Genomic DNA, 19,081 nt, shown 5'->3' on the forward strand with positions numbered 1-19,081 from the left:
TAGTTGCCAGGCCACTTTTCTTAACAGATTTGTTTCTAAATCATGTTTTTCTAAGTAAAAATTGCCATTCAAGTGCTCAATAAAATAAATCACATTTCGGGCGCAAAACAAGCGTCCGTCACCTGATGATGGACACTTGTGCGGACGCTTGTGTTGCGCCCGAAACGTCGTGATTTATTTTATTTTATACCTACGCGACTTTACCGAAAGAATCAAAGAGTATGGATTCCTGAAGTCACGAAAGCTTCAAATCAAGATGATACCTCAGGTTCGCGAACAAAGTGCTGTCTACTGCCTGTATTGCGTGTGTAAGATAATGCGTTGCAGAATGTTGCACAGAATTAAAGAAATAAAATACCTTCGTTAAGTTTACACATTAACATTGCATAGAATCTATAAATGTGATCCATGGGAACTCTTCTGATAACAAAAATAACAATTGCTGTGTTGTGGCGGAAAAAGTTCGAATTCAGGATGATTATGGTAGAATGTGCAATGTAAAATGGAGCTGATAATGTTGCTGGATCATTGAGATGAATAGAAACCATGCTGGTTCAAGATTGGAGACACTTGGACGTTCATCTTCTTGGTTCTTTCGGTAAAGTCACGTAGAAGGGAAGTAATAAAATAATAAAAATAAAACATAATAAAATAATTCTCACGACGTGACTTTACCGAAAGAACCAAGAAGATGAATCCCTGCAGTCACGAAAGCTTTAAAACACTTGGACGTTTTTTACTTCGTCGAAAAATGTGGGGAAAGTTTATGTTCAATGTAAAATGCCTCCTGCCTCTGTCTCGAGAGAAGAGCCACTGCCTAAAATACTATTTTCCTGTTTTAAAAGCCAGTGTTGATGATGGTGGTAGCGATGTGTTTATAGTCTTTGTATTTTAAATAAACTATTCTAATCTTGTGTATGGCGGCGTTCAGGAGTTAAATCCCAAAATCAAGATCCGATAGCCACGAGAAGGCTTGAGAAGAGAGGTCGTGTAGTTTTGCTGTTCCTCCTCCTCCATTGAAGGAGCACAGACCAGTGAGTTTACTCTGTGGTCCGTAGTTTGGGTTGCATGGCCACAAATGCACTACTGTGGCTTATATTTGATTTCACATTCATGAAGATGTGCGCATCGGCCTGTTGATGTCCTGATGTGGTTGATGGTTCCACCACCAAGTGTCGTTGAGAAGGAATGTCAAAGCCAGGAGGTGCGATGATATTTGGGTCTCGAATGAGGTGCAGTCAGAAGGTCTGCGTTGTTGCACCATGTCAATCTGGGTGTGATTCTTGGATGGTAACAGCACGATCCCAGAAAGGAGATTGGGACTGGAGTCGGCGGTGAGATACGTTGTCGAGGTCTTTGTTGATTATGGGGAGGTTGTCGTCTTGTCGTTGGCAAGGAAGCGTGGATACTCTCTTGCGGATATTTGGTGACAGAATGTTCGCCAAAACAGGGAGCCAGTGTTGTGTTGTTTAAATGTGTGGAGGTGCTAGACACTCTACTCGTGAACCTGCGGGGTCACTATGTATCAGAGGGGCAATGCAGCGTTACCGCTCTGGGACCAACGGCCAGGGTCAGGGAGAGGTGAGAGCGGATCATAAACACGGATTCCCGCCAGACCAACGGCCAGGGGTCAGATGAGGTAAAAGAGGATCGAAACCACGGATTGTAAAGAACCAATCAGAGGTCCCACGAGGGAGCGTGTGATTGGATAAGGACCGTTACAAACAGGTATAAAAGGGCGAGCGCGGGGGAGCGCGCGCCAGTTCTCACAGGAAGACCGAAGCCCGGGCTGAAGAAGCTAGGACCCTGGACCAAGCCTTGCAGCTCTTGTAAGAGCTAAGGCTCTGTGTTCCAGTGGTCAAGGGGAGAATAGGTTCTGGCAGACAGGACCCTGGCTCCCCAGCCTTCCAGCTCTTCTAAGAGCTAAGGCTCTGCGCGACCAGTGGTCAGGGGACCCACCGAGCCAGCGGTGGGTCAAGCTAGCCTCCCCTAGGTCCCAGCCGGAGGACCCTAGGGTAGCGGGTAGAATGAGAATAGCTCCCGCCAGTTCGGAGGCTGTACCTCCCTAGGCTAGCAGCCAGACCCGTGTATAGGTCCCGCCAGGTATGGAGGCTATACCTCCTTTGACTACGGGTGAGGGAACCGTATATCCCTCCGTGTGTGTAGGGACTGTGTCGAAAGAAAGACAATAAACCAGTGTGTGCCTTAAAGGAGTTTATTCATCTGTTATTTACAAGACTACAAATGTACAGCTGGCAGTTTTTTTTGTACGAGCTCTTGGACCAGGCTGGTGCACGGTACCCTGCCAGCAACTCACGTTGCACGCACTCTCTCAGAGGCTGTTTGCCCCCCATTGTAATACGCGTGAAGTTCAAACCGAGGCTTTAACAATTAGATTTGCGCTTTAACCCATTCCCCACAGATGGCCAAGTTGCAGTACCAACATCACTAATACAAATTAAATACCGTGCAAAAACACTATGTACTTGAATAAGCATCACCCGTGCGCATTTACACTCAGTCGGTCATAGATTCTGAAAACAAATATGACGGGTTTAAAAGTGACAGTCATTCTTGTAATTGCACACGTATTTGTAACGAGCAGTTAGTTGTTCACTCTCAAGAGAGAATGGTTCACAGGCAGGGGAAACCACGGTCGGAACGGACCAGAGGTCGCAAACGGGTTTTGATTCCTTACCCGTACCCGGCCGCACCAGGGTTACAAACGGGTACCCGTACCCGGCCGGGTACGGGTAGGGGTATCGGGTACCTGATTGCGAACTGTGGGATGAAGCCATGTTGCAGGCGCGGGTGGGTTGATTCTAGGAACTTGAATTGTGAGAAGAGACAAGACGTTGGGAAATGAGTGACAAACAGTTACTCACCAGTGACTCACGGTCTACCCGCACCCGTACCCGGCCGCACCAGGATCGCAAACGGGTACCCGTACCCGGCCGGGTACGGGTAGCCGGGTATCGGGTAGGGTACGGGTACCCGGTTGCGACCTCTGGAACGGACGCCAATAACGGTTGCTTTTGGCTCGTCATTGAACAAAGACAGCCACTGCATTGCGCGTTTCCTTCCGATATCAGAAAGCCCTGGAGCTACGCACCCATACATCTAAATTGAAAACTCATTTCTTGAAAACTGCTTTGTGTTTAGTTTTTTGTCCTTACCCAGCACCTCCAATTAGCACGGTTGACTACGTACGGTGCGAAAGAAGTTCAACATACGGCACGTACATCAGTGGCTGTATATTGGGATGTTTGGCCAACTTCATTAAATGGTAGGAAAGTGAAGTATCCCGAGAAAATCCCCGTACACATGGAATACAGGTGGAAATGAATCCTACTTGCTGTACTACCGTCGTACCCTGGTAATCCAAGAAATTATTTCCTTGACCCCCATGAGCAGAAGGGCAGACTCACGAAATGTGGTTCTGATCCACCAACCCTCGCCTCCAGTGCTGGATTACAGGCCCCACGTACAGCCTAGGGGCCGTCCATAAATGACGTCACGCGATTTTGGACGATTTGACCCCCCCCCCCCTTTCGTCACACGGTGTCACAAAAAGTCAGACCCCCCTCAAATATGACGTCACAAAGCTCTGCCCCCCCAAACAAAAAAAACATGCTTCAAATCGCTTTAAACTATTGTCAATGTGGCGCTGCACTCTGGTATTGTAGGAGAAAACATTTATTAAAAAGTCTATTTAATTAAGTAGAACGTGTTGTCTATATTTATTTTAAGTTGCGCATTTTGATGTGACGTCACATTTCTCAAACCCCCCCCCCCCCATCGTCACACATCGTCACAAATGTCTGACCGCCCCCCCCCCCCCCAGGTGCGTGATGTCATTTATGGACGGCCCCTTAGGCTCCAACAGTTTCGCAGAACATTGCAAATTATATGCGGTATTTTAGTGCAAGGCTTTTGTGTCTGAATTGGCTGTCCATAAATGTGCAGATACAAATTACAAACTGATGTTGCGTCTAGCCTAAACAAATGCACAGTAAATAGCTTCAACTCAAGAGTAAATAGCTGTTGACCGCATTTTAACCTCTTCCATTCCAATGCCACACAGTGCGAGTGATAACGAGGTGCCTCTGCTGAAGGGAATGAGCAAAGTGTTGCACACTTTTGGCATCCTGTACAGCCTACTTGCCATCCTATATAGTCTAGATACATGTGCATCGTCTTTTGAACCCAACCCCTGGATGAGGGCCTCCCCATGCTGCATGGGTCAGGGCTATTTGACCATACTTCACCACGCTGGTCAGTGCTGGTTGGTGAAGACGTGGCAGCCGAGAATATAGCAAGGACGCGAAACGTTTTAATGTTTGGTTAGTAACGTTAATTCTGTGCTCTCCTGTTGCCCGAGTGAAATGTGGACCAGGTTTTGACCCATTCCTGGCCTGCATCGATTTGCGCGGTTGCCTACGTACGGTGCGAAAGAAGTTCAACATACATACAGCTGGCTCAAACTTAATCATTTAAATGCAAAAAAAACCCAGGCTGCTGTTAACGCGAGAGCGCGCCAATGACTCTGCCGTGGAAACATGGAACGGGGAGGGGGCGTCCCATTGGCCCTGCTGAGAGAAGAGAGCTCAACGAACGTTGCTGCATTATCCACAACTAGATTGGACAGTCGCAGCACTTTCTGTTCTAACATCAGCAATTCTCTCTGTATGCCTCGTTTTTCAAATGTGTTCACTTCAAGTTTTTGTTTTCATATTACAGACAATGGAAGAGAATGATAACAAAGGGAATTGCCAGCTTCATGAATACAAAGGCGTTTCCTTCCCTACCAAAATACACACACCAGAAAGCCTGCAGTACATGGAGGATTTTGACGTGCGTGACGATGACGTCTTCGTGGCGGCTTATCCCAAATCAGGTAAGTATTTAATTTTCTTCCTGAACAAAAATGGCAACACTGCGGATTGGACTCATATTTGCAAAGGTGGCAAGTTGACTTGGCCCATCATCTCTCCGGGGTCCATAAAATGTGTCCAGCAGTGGTTGTCCCACACTCGAAAAAGCCCCTGCCATAAAAACTGGTGAATTTATTCTGGATTCTGCTTAAACTAATGGAGCCTCTCAATTCATATTCTTAGGTTTTTTCGGTAAAGTCACGTAGGTAAAAAATTAAAATTAATAAAAGTAAAATAAAATAAAAATCACGACGTTTCGGAGGCAACACAAGCTTCCGTCTTCAGGTGAAACCGTCACAGCACGCTTGCTGTACTTGATACAGTACTTGATACAGCAAGCGTGCTGTGACGGTTCCACCTGAAGACGGAAGCTTGTGTTGCCTCCGAAACGTCGTGATTTTTATTTTATTTTTATTTTATTTTACTTTTATTAATTTTAATTTAGATTTTTTTATCTACGTGACTTTACCGAAAAAACCTAAGAATATGAATCATTGCAGTCACGAAAGCTTCAAATCTAGAACCTCTCAATTGTTTTCCAGTCTCCTCACCCATACATAGCCCTGGGCGTGGATGCTCATTGCCGGGCACAAAACACATGTTTGTGGCTCCTGGAACAATCCTCCATAACGGTCCCCCCACAACATTGTTGGCATTCCCTACACCCTACACACTGATGCCAATCCCTGAACCCAGCTGACCGCGAGTATCCCCGAGGTATGGAGAGAGGGAATTGGTGGCAAAAAATTACGAGGCATGGTTCGAGGTGTGAAGATAGGGTATTAGTGGCTGGGAAGGAGGAAACAGGGATGTAGGGAGGGAATGGGAAAGGGGGCCGTGGAGATAGGAGGGTTTGTCGGCAGGAGTGACGAGAGGAGAAAGCTGTGGATGGAGAGAGAACTGCAGATAAAGGAGGGAGCTGTGTGTGATGGAGGTGGAATTAAAGGACTTGAACCCTTACCTGTCTCCGCATGTTGGTGGGGAGATTACCCACTACACTCCCATGCTTGAGGCTGCCAGGTATATTTTTGGAGAGTTGAAAGGCAGGGGCGGTTTCTTCATTAGGGCGATTGGGCGACGCACCACCAATGTCATTCAACCACAGAGTCACGCTAGCCGTCACTGTCAGCCTCTGGATATAGTCCAATCAGCGTCATGTCACGTTCTGTGGAGTACCGCCTCTTTTTGGGCGATTTCACTACGGCTGAGAATCGCCCCAAGTGGCCCCATAGACTTACATTCAAAGATGTTTTTTTTCAAACGGGGGCGCTGCAATGCATTCTCTATGGCTTCCGGGAGGGCATGCACTTACGTGCTTACGTCTTCATACGTGCTAACGTCATCATACGTAAGCACGTTTCATCCAACAATATAATTTATCGCCACCTAGTGGAATCTTTAATAAAATAAACTTGAGTGGTTTTTTTAATAGTGAGTATATAAACAAACAAGATGTATTGTAAGAGTCACTTTATTTTTCATTAATATTAAAGAAGTGAAATTGCCTTTACATGCTTAAGCTGTTAATTTATTCATTGCATGGGTGGACCTTATCAATCATCCAGACATTTGCCCCCCCTGAGAGATTTTGCAGGAGCCGCCACTGTTGAAAGGTATCAGTCAGTTTGAAATCCTGAAGCAGCCCGTTCAGCTTCCTGGTGGAGGGGTCTAGTTTCCTGCTTCCGGATGCCTGCATGACATCTGCCAGGCAGAGCGGGCAATTAAAATCCCCGCCCAAGATAACGTGCCTCCACGTCACCAACAGGGCCGCCACGTTATCCAACAGTTCCTCCCGCTCAGTGTACCGTGAAGGGGCGTATGTTAATCAAGCGGAGTTCCGTGCCATCGTATGAAACGTCAACATAGTAGAGTCGGCCGGGGACCACATCTTAGGTCTCCAGTATCTCCAGCTTTCAGCTGCCTAGGAGTATGACGACACCGGTGTTCTTATTAGTGTTACTCCCTGACCAAAAGTAATGGCCGTCCCAGGGCTCTATCAATTCCCTCCGGCCGAGGGAATACGGCAGGTGGCATTCTTGCAGGAATATTGTCCTTTTTCATGGTTTGCAAGTACTGTATTACTGCCGTTCGTCTGGCCCTGCCCCAGATCCCTCTCACGTTTATCGACGCCACCGTAAGTTCCATGCTCTGAGGCGTCTAACCTGACTCCGACACCTCCTCCAGTAGGTCAGACAATTGTCCCATGTCCCCCAACGTCGGAGAGGTTCCTCTTCCTTGTCCCACCTATGCCGCCGCCACGTCCTCCTCAGATGTCATCGTGTCCGGCGAAGAGCCAGCCGGTTCCAGACCACGCGTGGGAGTAGATCTCCTTGGGGGCCTCGGCGCCCTCTGCTTTCTTTTCATCACCTCTCTGAAGTCCCACTCCCATCCTCCATCCCCCGCCGCTCCTTCCCGTCCTCCCTTGCCTCTACCTCCTCCACCCAGTGGGCCACGGTAGGTCCAGGGGCCTTCTCCACCTCCTCATTGTCTCCGTGGCCTTCCGGCTGCTGACTCGTGGGTGTTATCTCTTCCTCTTTTGACATTTCTCCCTCCTCCCTCTCATCCTGCACTGGCATTTCTTCCCTGACCACCACTCCGCCATCGCCACCCGTCGCCCAGCTGGTCAGTGCTTGTTGTGGCTCTGTCCCAGTCACCTCTCCCTCACCACCCTCCGCCTCCCGGACCGTGTGCGCTCGGACCATGCTCGCGTAGGACTCTGGGCAGTCTCTATATAAATGATACCCACTGCCACAAAGGTTGCACTTTGCCGGGGCACTGCAGTCCTCCATGACATGGTCCTGCGCCTTGCAGCAATAACACACCCGTGCTTCGCATGCCACGGCCAGGTGTCGTCTGCACCCACATCTCCTACAGAGCTTGGGCTGCCCAGCATAGACCAGGTAGCCTCTACCGCCCCTGATATTCAAGGCATTTGGGATGTGCTGCAGGACCCCTTCCACCATTCTTAACCTTACCCGCCACTGTCATAGGCCAGGCAATTCAAAACCGGCATGACTTCCACCTTTAAAACTTAAATCCTTCCCTCTATCGTGAAGCGCCTGTCTGCCCATTTGGCCAGCCTGCCCTCTACTGCCCTCACCTTCACAGCCCAGTTCCGATCTACCGAACCCTCTTGGCAAAAGACGACCTTCAGGATTCGAATCTCGTCGTCCAGTAGCTTTATCCCTGGCGGGCGGCCCTCGAAAAGCCTGGGGTCCTCAAAAGCCATCAGCTCGCTTTTTTAACATTCACTCTGGATCCTGAGGCCTGATGGAAGAGATGTGCAAGCTTCATTACCTCCCAGACCGAGGACACATCCCTACAGATCGCCACTATATCATCCATATACATCAGCACCTTCCCTTGGTCCCCGCTGCCCGGGATATGCGTTCCCCTGATCTTCGGGCTTTCTAATAGCCTGGGCAAAAGGCTCTGTGCACATTATAAACAGCACCAGGGACATAGGGCATCCTTGCCTTACACCCGACTCAATGGGTAGCTCATCCGAGAGCACCCCATTCACCTGGCCGTGAGTGTATTATACAACCACCTCACCCAGCTCATCGGCCATCTTCCCACCCCCATTCTTTCCAGTACCGAAAAAAGGTAATCATGGGAGAGGCGATCGAAAGCCTTCTACTGATCGAGGTTGAGAAGTCCTAGAGGTCCGCCCCTCTCTATCCTAGTTTCTAACACCTCCCTTATCAGGACCAGGTTATCTGTGATCTGCCTTCCTGGAACCACGCATGTTTAGTCAGCCCCCACTACCTCTCCCACCACTTTCCCTAAACGAAACCGCAATAGTCCTGGCCAATATTTTATAATCCAAATTCAATAGGGAGATGGGGCGCCAACTCCCCAGGTCATTGCGCTCTCCTTTCCCTGAGGGTATTTACCCTCCTCCTCATGGACTCCGGCACGGGTCCAACCTCCAGAATTTCCCTGTACAGGCTCAACATATCGTGTTTAATCGTGCCCCAGAACGTGGTGTAAAATTCAGCAGGAATTCTATCTGGTCAAGGCGTTTTTTGCCTGCACCTCTTCCAGCTCCCCCATCCGCATTAGCCCATCTATTCCCCCAGGGTCCGTGATCGTTTGTTTTACCTCCCTGAAAAGGGATTCCTTGCCCCAGTCTGACATTTTAATCCCATATAGATCCCTGCAATATCCCCTCGATGCTTCCACTATCGTTTCTGTTGTTGTCGCCTTGCCACTGTCTGGGCTTACCAACTCCCTAACTACAATATCCGTTTTCCAACGTCGTTTGAAAAAGAACCTCGAACACTTTTCCCCCTCTTCCACCACCTTGAACCGAGCCAAAAAAAAAGTTAAGCTGCTCGTTTTTCCATCGTTGATCTGATTGTCTCCTTTAACCATTCTACCACCCTCGTAACATTCCGCGAGGGTGCCGAAGCAACCCTACAGGCTCCGCCACTACCTGTAACTCCCGACAAAATCCCCTACTAACTTTTCATCCTCCAGAAGGCTTATATTCCACTTCCAAATCCCCCTCCTCAGCCTCAGACCACCCAGGATTCGAAACTTTGTGGTCGCCATGTTGTGGTCAGAAAAAGAAAAGGGCTCTATCCCTGCACCCACAGTCCTGATTTTGATAGAAACGAAAAGGAAGTCTATTCTCGACTGCATCGTTCCAGTATGGTTAGACCAAGTGTACCCGGCCATGCTCTCCCACCTGTGTTGCACCAGAAACGTCGTGATTTATTTTATACCAACGTGACTTTACCAAAAGAACCAAAGAGTATAGATTCCTGCAGTCACGAAAGCTTCAAATCAAGATTGTACCCAGTCCTAATCGGGTGAATCAGTCAGCAGGTATCAGCTAGCTTAAAATCCTGAAGCAGTCCGCTCAGTTTTCTGGTAGAGGGGTCTAGTCTCCTGCTTCCAGATTGCTGAATGACGTCCGCCAGGCAAAGCGGGCAATTAAAATCTCTGACTAAAATAACGTGTCTCAGTGTGACCAACAGCGCAGCCACATTGTCCAATAGTTCCTCCCTCTGTGTACCATGAAGGAGCATATGCATTGATCAGGCGGAGCTCCGTGCCACCATATGAAACGTCGACGTAGTGGAGACGACCTGGGACTACCTCTTGGGTCTCCAGCACCTTCGGCTGCCTAAGAGTATAACGACACCCATGTTTTTTTCGTCGTACTCCCTGACCAGAAATAGCGCCCGTCCCAATGCTCTATTAATTCCTCCCGGCCGAGGGAATAAGGCAGGTGGCACTCCTGTATGAATATTACATACTTTTTCAAAGTTCGCAAGTAATGTATTATCACAGTCCGCCTAGCCTTGCCACAGATCCCTCTCACATTAACCTAAGCCACCGTGAGTTCCATGCCCTGTGGTGTCAATCTGCTTCCGATACCTCCTCCAATTCCTGGTAGCAGGTCTTATCTCTTAAGTTGAGCACTTGCCCCATGTTCCCCAACTTCAGGGGGGGGCTTACCCCCTTGGCCCACTTTGGCCGCCACCACCTCCTCCGACGTCATCGTGTCTGGTGAAAGGCCAGCTGTTTCCGGACCACGTGTGGGGTAGCTCTCCTCGGGGGGCCTTGGTGCTCTCCTCTTTCTCTTTTTCACCCTCTCCAGGATTCCACTCTCCTCCCCCTGTCCCCTGCTGCTCCTTCTCATCCCCCTTCTCCTCCACCACCTCAGCCCAGTCAGCCACGGTTGGCCTGAGGGCCTCCTCCACCTCCATGTCTTCTCCGCGGTCCCCCGGCTGCCGACTCGTGGGTGATTCTTCTTCCTCCGCTGTCATTTCTCCCTCCTCCTTCTCATCCCACAATGGTGTCCTCTCCCAGGCTGACCCTCCGCCACTGCCATCCGTCACCCTGCCGGATGGCGTCTGTTGTGGCTCAGCCTCAGCCTCCCCCCCTCTCGCCCCCCTCCATTTCCAGATCCCGGTGTGCCCGTACCATATTAGCATAAGGGTCTGGGAAATCTCTATACAAATGTTCCCTGCTACCACACAGGTTGCACCGCGCCAGGGCGTTAGTCCTTTACAACATGATCCTGCTTGCTGCAACGATAGCACACCCGCGCTGCGGACGCTGTGGCCAGGTGTCCTCTGCATCCACACCTCCTGCAGAGCTTAGGCTGCCCCGTATAGACAACGTAGCCTCTGCTACCCCCGATGTTCAGGGCGTTTGGGATGTGTCGCAGGGACCCTTCCACCGACCGTAGTTTTACCCGCCGCTGCCTGGCACCCATCCAGATGCCCAGCGAGTCCTGGAGCCGTCTGCACCCCGACAGCAGCAAACAGTGCTGGCGCAGCCAAACCTCTATGTCGTGGTCCGGCAGCGCCTCACTGTAAATAAACACCGTTATTATCTTAGTATCCAAATCAGATATCAACTGCAACTTAAACAAGGAGTGGCCTTTCACCACTCTTCTCTTCAAACCTTGTCATAAAGCCTTGAAGCAGGTTGCTTGTCCTGAAACAGATATCAAACGCTCGCCCACTAGGCAGGGCAATCAGGCAGAACAGGTCTGCAGGGTCCACCTGTAAACACCCCGACCAGCAATGTCCTCAAAAAGCTCGGTCGATCAATGGTGACGTCATCTGGCACATCGTCTTTGAAAACCATCCGGGCACAATCTCTTGGCATGGCCTGGTGTGAAGTTCACACCGCGCCACCTCCCTGCAGGTGCCTGGGACCGTCCTGTGCCCACAGGTCCAGGTTCTCCCCCCTCAGGCACCTTCTGGGCGTTACGCGCCTGCTGGCCTGCAGGGATCACCCTCTCCTCAGTCTCTCCACTCGGGGTGGTGGGGCCACCACCCTCAGCGTTGGTGACTCTCCTTTCCTCGCCTGCTGCCACCAGGCGCCCTCCTCAGCTCGCATCCTCCCGGTCGAGGTCGATGCCAGCGCTTCGTCACTCTCCTCCGCCAGCCTCCATCCTCCAGGCCTCCGCATCTCACCACCCTCCACCTCTGCAGCAGTCAAACCGGCCTGTTCACCTTGGCTCACTCGCCAGAGCGCTTGGTTTCCATGCTCCCGGGGATTAGCGAGGCCGCCTGACAGCCAGGGTTGCCTGCTCGGGCCAAGGGAGAACAAACCGATCACGGCGACGAGGCGCGGTGAGGTCCACTCCAGATCGCAGGAGCCCCGACTGTGAGTCGGAGCTCGCCTTATATCCTGCCCAGTGTGGCCAGGCTACGCCCTCGGCCCCGCACCCCTCTGGATCCCCCAGAGGGCTCCGTGCCTTGCCCACAGGTGCAACTGGTAGAATGGGCTGTTACCCCTTATTCTATTGTCTACCGATCTCCCAGCGGCACGCGCTACAGTGACTCATTCAATGTCACTGCATATGTGTAGGACTCGTACTCTCGTTGTCTTTCTTGTCTCGTTAATTCACGCATAGAGTTCACACCTCCTCCTCACCATCGCTCCGTGTCTCTCCGTTCCGATGCACAACCCGCCATTAACAAAACTCCATGTCTCCCCGTTCGCTCGCTCCGCTCCGCGACTTTGCTCGCTCACTCTCCTTCTCTCCCAAGGTCTGTTACTCCGCTGCTACCCTACTCTGTACTCACTCCGTCCACTGCTACCACTGCTACCGTACACTGTATTCTCTCTAGCCACTGCCACCGTACACTCTGTTCTCTCTATCCACTGCTACCGTACACTGTGTTCTCTCTATCCACTGCTACCGTACACTGTGTTCTCTCTGCCTACCCTTATCGTATCTATTCCTGCTCACTGCTGCTCCGTCTCTGTCCCGGGCACCAACCACTTCAACTCCAACACCAACCAAGACTCCCGTCTCTCCGTTACGCTGTGCCCTTTATCCCCTCACTAATCAGTCACAATCAATAATCTCATCCCCCGCTTTGCTACTCGCCCCCAGGCCCCCAGCCTCACGTGACCAGGTTATCGCCGCCAGGCCGGCGCCGGTCATTAGCCACTCACCCTCCTGACCAATCACCGGCCTGCGACCTCAGTCACCCCTAACACCTGTCGCGTCTCTTAACGACCTCCCCCTTAATGCCACGACAACAACAACCATGTCCTCAGATGCTCCCACTGTACGCTGCTCGCTTGCCTAGCAACAGAACGTGTGGCGCGTGATATTTAAAGTCCTACATATGTATGATGGAGTGGTCTCTCGATAAGTATACTGATGTTGATTTCCTAAAAAGTGTTGCTCAATATACCACATGCCTGCGGAGGGAGCTGGTAGGAACGTTGAGTTGCTCGGTCAATGGCCAGGGTCAACGGCGGCGTGGTGTATTCCGCAAATATGCCCGACTGTGAGGGCGGGCACAAGCCGGCGTGAGCAGGTTAAACGTTGAGTTTTATAAGGGCACCACGGGGTGACCAGCGCCTCCCCACCCAGCCCCACCCCTCCCACCCCCCACCCAGCCCCTCCCCACCCTCCCCTCCCCACCCAGCCCCTCCCCACCCTCCCCACCATCCCCTCTCCACCCAGCCCGACCCCTCCCATTTTTGGATGCACGACGGGCGGACACAATAATCCCCCGTGGGCTGGTGGAACCAGGTGGTTCCTACCAGTATCAATCCCAAAGCAATGACAGCAGTGTCATTCATGCAAATGGAATCTCAAAACGCTGTAAATGTTTTAAGGCACGGATTTTTTTGCACGGAAACTCAGGAAACCACTGCCAAAATGTGAAGGCAACTGGAAGAGGTGCTTATTGCCCAAGCTCTGTGGGGCTATATTAGTTATTTTTGGCCAACGACGTGATAAACACATCACACTCATTACAATATAACATTCACATTGCCATCATATTTGAGCAGAATAAGTTTGCCTTGTTTGTTGTGTCACGAACGCGTGTCACTCATGTGGCCAAAAAAGGCACCACATGGATGCAGGAGATAACGACGCTGATTCTGAGCGGAGGAGATTTAACTCCGGTGAGCACCATACCCAACTGGAAAAGGGTGCCTTGGGTGGAGAACATCAGTGGAAAAGGATTTCTTGAAAACCGCCCCTCTCCACGCCTGATCTCGACCCACGCACCATACTCCATAGCACCAAAGAAGCTCAAAGAGGGCAAGGGAAAGGTCAGAACTTATACGCAACACCACCACAATTTTGTTTGCATCACTTTTAAAAATTCCAGATATCCAATAGCAGGCACGTCAATGCAAACCATACACACAAAGCCAGAGGGTGGGTCAAGTCCTGTTAACAATAAACAAGATACACGAGTAATCAGATTGCTTTATATTTCATGCATGTTATGGTCATCCATAAAAACATCTCCCTTGCTAAATAATCCAATCTCAGAGGTTCTTATATGGTTATAACATTGATTAAATTGATGAATCTGCTTGAAATGTGTACGGTAATTAATACCCACTTATTTGTGTCTGTATTTTAGGCCATCTATGTTACTCGAAACCCTAAGGATATTATGGTGTCACTTCTTCACTTTTCAAAGTTTGTACAGTTTGTTGCCGATATCAGAACTCTTGAAGAATGTTTCCGAAATTTTGTCAGCAATAAAGGTTTGTTGCACTCAACTCTGTCAGAATAAATTAATATACAGGCAGACCTCGCTTAGCACTCAAGGTGCTTCCCTGGAGAAATAAGCGCTTATCGAATCAGCGCTGAAAGGTATAATTATATCGTTGCATATATAGGGATGCTTTCTAAAGTATGAGCAAAATATGAGGCCTTCATTGGGGTATCGGTAACAGCGCTAATAATACAGATGGTGAACATATTTTTTCCCCATTTTATTATATCAATATAATGTACTGTACTCACTAGTGCATCAACCTGACGCTCACCCGACTCGACCCGCCTCATCACTTGCATTTTAAACATCCAAAGTGATACTTTTCATTGACACCTTTGGTCATATTTGCAGCACTAACACTTGCAGGCCTATTTACAGACATTGTGGGTCTAAAATGCTCACCAAAACACGAAAATAAGGCAGAGCCCATGGCTGATTAAACACATTGGAGAGTTTGCTCAGAGCGTTTGTCGTTCTCATTGGCTGAGCATGGAACAAAGATGGCGGCGGGTGCGTGTTCTCACCCATAAGCGATTTTTGGATTTTCTTATTTTTGTCAAAATGTCTCCCAAACAAAGAGCGCTATAACGAATCAGCGTTCCACGGGGTCATGCCAAACGAGGTCTGCATGTACATATAACTATACGAAGAATGTGAAATCTTTTTGTTGCATGTTTGAAATTAAGAGATGAGGGGTTACAGATTGATCATGGCACTTGTTTTGCACATCTGTAATATGCACACAATGCCTTAAAATAAGGCAGTTACCACATATTTTAATAAAACATGTGGTAATCATGAGGGTTCCTTAAAGGGCATGTCTTAACACGGGAAAATTCTGCACAGCTCTTTTTTGTATTCGGGTTTTTTGGTGTTTTTTTGATGGGCGATTGACTTTGATGTAAATGCGTACTTCATGCACGTAAACTGGTGACATCTCATCGTCTGATGTCTTTTATTTCGTGTTTCTGCAGCTCAGTTGCACGGAGGGTCGTGGTTCACCCACGTACGGGGTTGGCACGAACACAAGGACGCCCCCAACATCTTCATCATCTCGTTTGAAGACATGGTTAAGGTTAGTGTCGTCAACTGTAAAGCATCTGTGATATGTCGTACACACGTAAGTGTCTGTTATCACGTGCAGTGTGTCAAGGTAAAGATCAAAGTGTCTCCCTGCTCAATGGAGCAGCAGCACAGTGCGTATCTCGATTGGCAGTCGTAAGTTGTATGTGGCGTTTTCTCATTTCTATGCTGGAGGCAGTCTATCCCCAGACTGACCACTGTTGACTGTCCTCAAAAGGGCACTAATTTAATCCACTGTGGAGAGATGTTGTACCAAATCAGCTCCTGACGAGAATGTAAATAGACAACAACAATAACACCAATAGGCCTAACCATAGCCCTAACTGCAACCCTATCCAACAATACAAATAATACAAGTTCGGAGACGATGAGAAGTGACTCTGCATTGCGTTCTGACATCTGGAGAAGTGGGCGACTCCAAAACAGTCGAGCACCAGGGGTTTGTAAAATGGCAAAACTTCATTTAAGATAAGAAACACCCTCCGCCACACAACACCGCTTCTAAAGCTCTCTCTTAATGGGATTTAGCACCAGTGTTAATATTGTAGACACCATTATAAATATTGTAAATATTTATATTTTGACTTAAAACTTTCATGACTGCAGGAATTCATGTTATTCGGTAAAGTCACGTAGATAGAAAAATAAAAATGAAGTGAATTATATGTTTTACTTTTATTATTTTTAGTTACTTTCGTTTAATTTTCTATTTACGCGACTACCGAAAGAACCAAAGAATATGTAAATATTTAAATCAATTCTAATATCAAAGTCTTAATTGTGCATATCTTCATAACCACCAATACATCTATCGACACCCAATTAACATTACTGTGTTCCTTTCAGTCGATTGACATTCAATTAATATCAGTTTAACAGCTGTACATTCATAATATAGGTTTTTGGGGTTAGATCGCATAATATATAAATGTGTCGTTAAAACCCGCCAGCACCCGACACAGCCAACTCGGAAGGGTTGTCACGTGAACAGAACGTGGCCAATTCGTCACTAGTACAGCACACCGGTGTGTTAGAGAGAAAAGCCACAACATTTACAATCTAAGTACGACGTTTCGCCAGTAATTACAACTAGTTCATCAGGCAACAGCCAGATTTGTGGAGAAGTCTAACTGTTTCGTTCCTTATATAGAGGCGTAGATGTGGTGACCACGCTTCTGCGCTGTTGCGCCAAGTGGGTGGGGGGGATTAATGAGTGAACGTACATTATGCATGTGCATTATGCGAGCCCTTTCAACTTATCCTTCCTGTCCATTGCGTGTATTAAAATGGCCGTACCAACTGTAATCCCTATTGAAGTATGCTGCCCTTTATAGGCATGCATTTTAATAATGTAATGTACTAGTTGGCTGTGTCGGGTGGTGATGGGGTTTAACGACATATTTTTATATTGACGCGATCTAACAAAAAAACCTTCTATTATGGATGATATTGGTCGCTAAAGCCTACGTGTTAAACAGCTGTACATTATTGGAGCTAATTTAACATGCAGCTTACATGCGAGCACCAAGCCCCAAATCTTAATTGGGGGTGTGCCTCCTACTCCCCTGGGGTCCAGTCCTTGATCACCTTTTGTATTTAAGCATTTTTTTTAAACGCGCCTGGCTACTCGGAGCTATGGAGAATGATTCCTTAAGCTCCCATATGCGACACAGTGCATGCACAATTAAGGTGTGATTAATCACAGGCGCGTTTACACAATGGCTACATGAGCCAGATCCTCCAACCACAGCCATACTAGAAATACGCCTAACCTCGGATTGGAAGTTTACAATAATGGAAACCAGATAGTTTGTGAAAAAAATCTGTTCCACTGATAAAAAAAAACATTTTTTGTGGGAATCTTGGACAGACATGTGGCATTTGCACCGCTGGCTTATGGTTACCTAAGCCAGTGGCAGCATTCCACACTCGTTTGAGTTGTGGTGGGTTTGAAGGTTGACGTTGCTAAACGAATTACTGCGTCGGGATGGCGTGGAGCACCTGTGTAGGATCTGCGCGGTAGCGTGAAGAGAATAGCAGACTTCATGGAGCGCCCACTCAGCGAGTCGGCCCTGGACACCATCGCAGAGCACTGCACCTTCTCCAGCATGAAGAAGAACCCGATGGCCAACTACTCGCTCATCTCTAACGATTGGCTAGACCATAACGTTGGAACGTTCATGCGAAAAGGTGAAATGTTAAGAGCCATGGCGTGCAAGATATGCTAAAGCGTCTGCCTGGTCATTAAAGAGATTATGTGTTACTCACCTTCGTTGGTGGGACACAGGGAAACTATTTCTGTCTTGTTACTGCCAACGTGGTACTCATTTTATTAACCCCAGGTCAATTAAAGTCTGATTGCAAATAATCTCCGGAGTTGGACAATTTAACAGCAACACCACTCGGCGAGATAATGTGAATAAGGGACATAGACTGTTAATTTGTATTGGTCCTGATACATCTCATTTACACCATTCCTATTGTCAAACAACCACACTGAGATTCCCCCACAGTATGCCGTGTAGGTGACTATTATATCCAGCACAACACAAATAATTTGATATATCAGTGCAAAGAAAAAGATCCCCCTTAACCGACTTTTGGAGCCAATGTTCTTAGCGAGCACCTGTTTGGGCCAGCACAACAGACCATGGGATGGGTGACCAACACCATGCCTCGCCGCCTTTGTCTCCCTTGTGGCGATATTTGTAGTTGACCTAGGAGGGCCCAGGACTGGACATGATCAGGTATCAAACTTAAGTCGCCGGGTTTGTAGCCCAGCGCGCTCACCGTTCCACTACCACTCAGTATACTCACACATACACACTTGCGTGGCTTTTGTCATTCTAAATCTTTCCATCTGGTTTTTTTCAGGCACAGTTGGCAACTGGAAAAGTGAATTCACCGTGGCGTTGAGTGAGACATTCGATGGGGTCTATGCTAAGAAGATGGAAGGCTGCGATTTGAAATTTGTCTGGGACATCACAGAACTGCATAAATAATGTTTTTATTAAAGCCAGGAGCACTTAACTTTGATCAAGCTTAGTGCTGTTAATCAAGCTTTTTGACAGATTTCCATTCTATTTAGCCAGTGTAATTTGACTGCATTAATCATTATGTTACTCAAGCAATTCTTGTTTAAATGTGCATTGTTTTTAACTATTAAATAAAAACGTAATAGCATGCTTAAAAGAGAAATGTAGCCAATACAGTTTGTAAATGTTTGAATAGGCTTATATTTTGTGGCTAATTGCTTTTTTTTCGTATAGTGTGGATTGTGATTCTGGTTTTATAGATTTACTTTATTACGTCATAAATGGCTTTTTAAATTTGCGTTATCAAGCAAGATAAAGTTCTCTATTATGTGATTAAACTATGAAATTGTCCTGATATATTTCTATAAAAGCTCATTTCTTACTGGCTAATTATTAGTTCTCATTTGCTACTTCATTTGTTTGTGTACGACTTGTAGTCAATGTCAACCTGTTATAAAATATTCTCTATCACCTGTTTAAGCACAGTCGTGAGACAGACTGCTGCCGGCAATCCGAG

General features: G+C 48.1%; 1 protein-coding gene across 1 annotated transcript; it reads left to right on the top strand.

Annotated features, from left to right (window-relative positions):
* The first annotated feature begins 4,743 nt into the window (after positions 1-4,743).
* Positions 4,744-18,569, top strand: LOC144934071 (sulfotransferase 2B1-like). Its single transcript, XM_078859444.1, has 6 exons — positions 4,744-4,897; positions 13,777-13,985; positions 14,306-14,432; positions 15,421-15,521; positions 17,539-17,719; positions 18,404-18,569. Exons 1-6 carry the CDS (start codon positions 4,744-4,746, stop codon positions 18,529-18,531), a joined length of 900 nt encoding a protein of 299 aa, XP_078715570.1. The 3' UTR covers positions 18,532-18,569.
* The last annotated feature ends 512 nt before the right edge of the window (positions 18,570-19,081 follow it).

This window comes from Lampetra fluviatilis, chromosome 9 (genome assembly GCF_964198595.1).
Source record: "Lampetra fluviatilis chromosome 9, kcLamFluv1.1, whole genome shotgun sequence".
Taxonomy (NCBI): Eukaryota; Metazoa; Chordata; class Hyperoartia; order Petromyzontiformes; family Petromyzontidae; genus Lampetra; species Lampetra fluviatilis.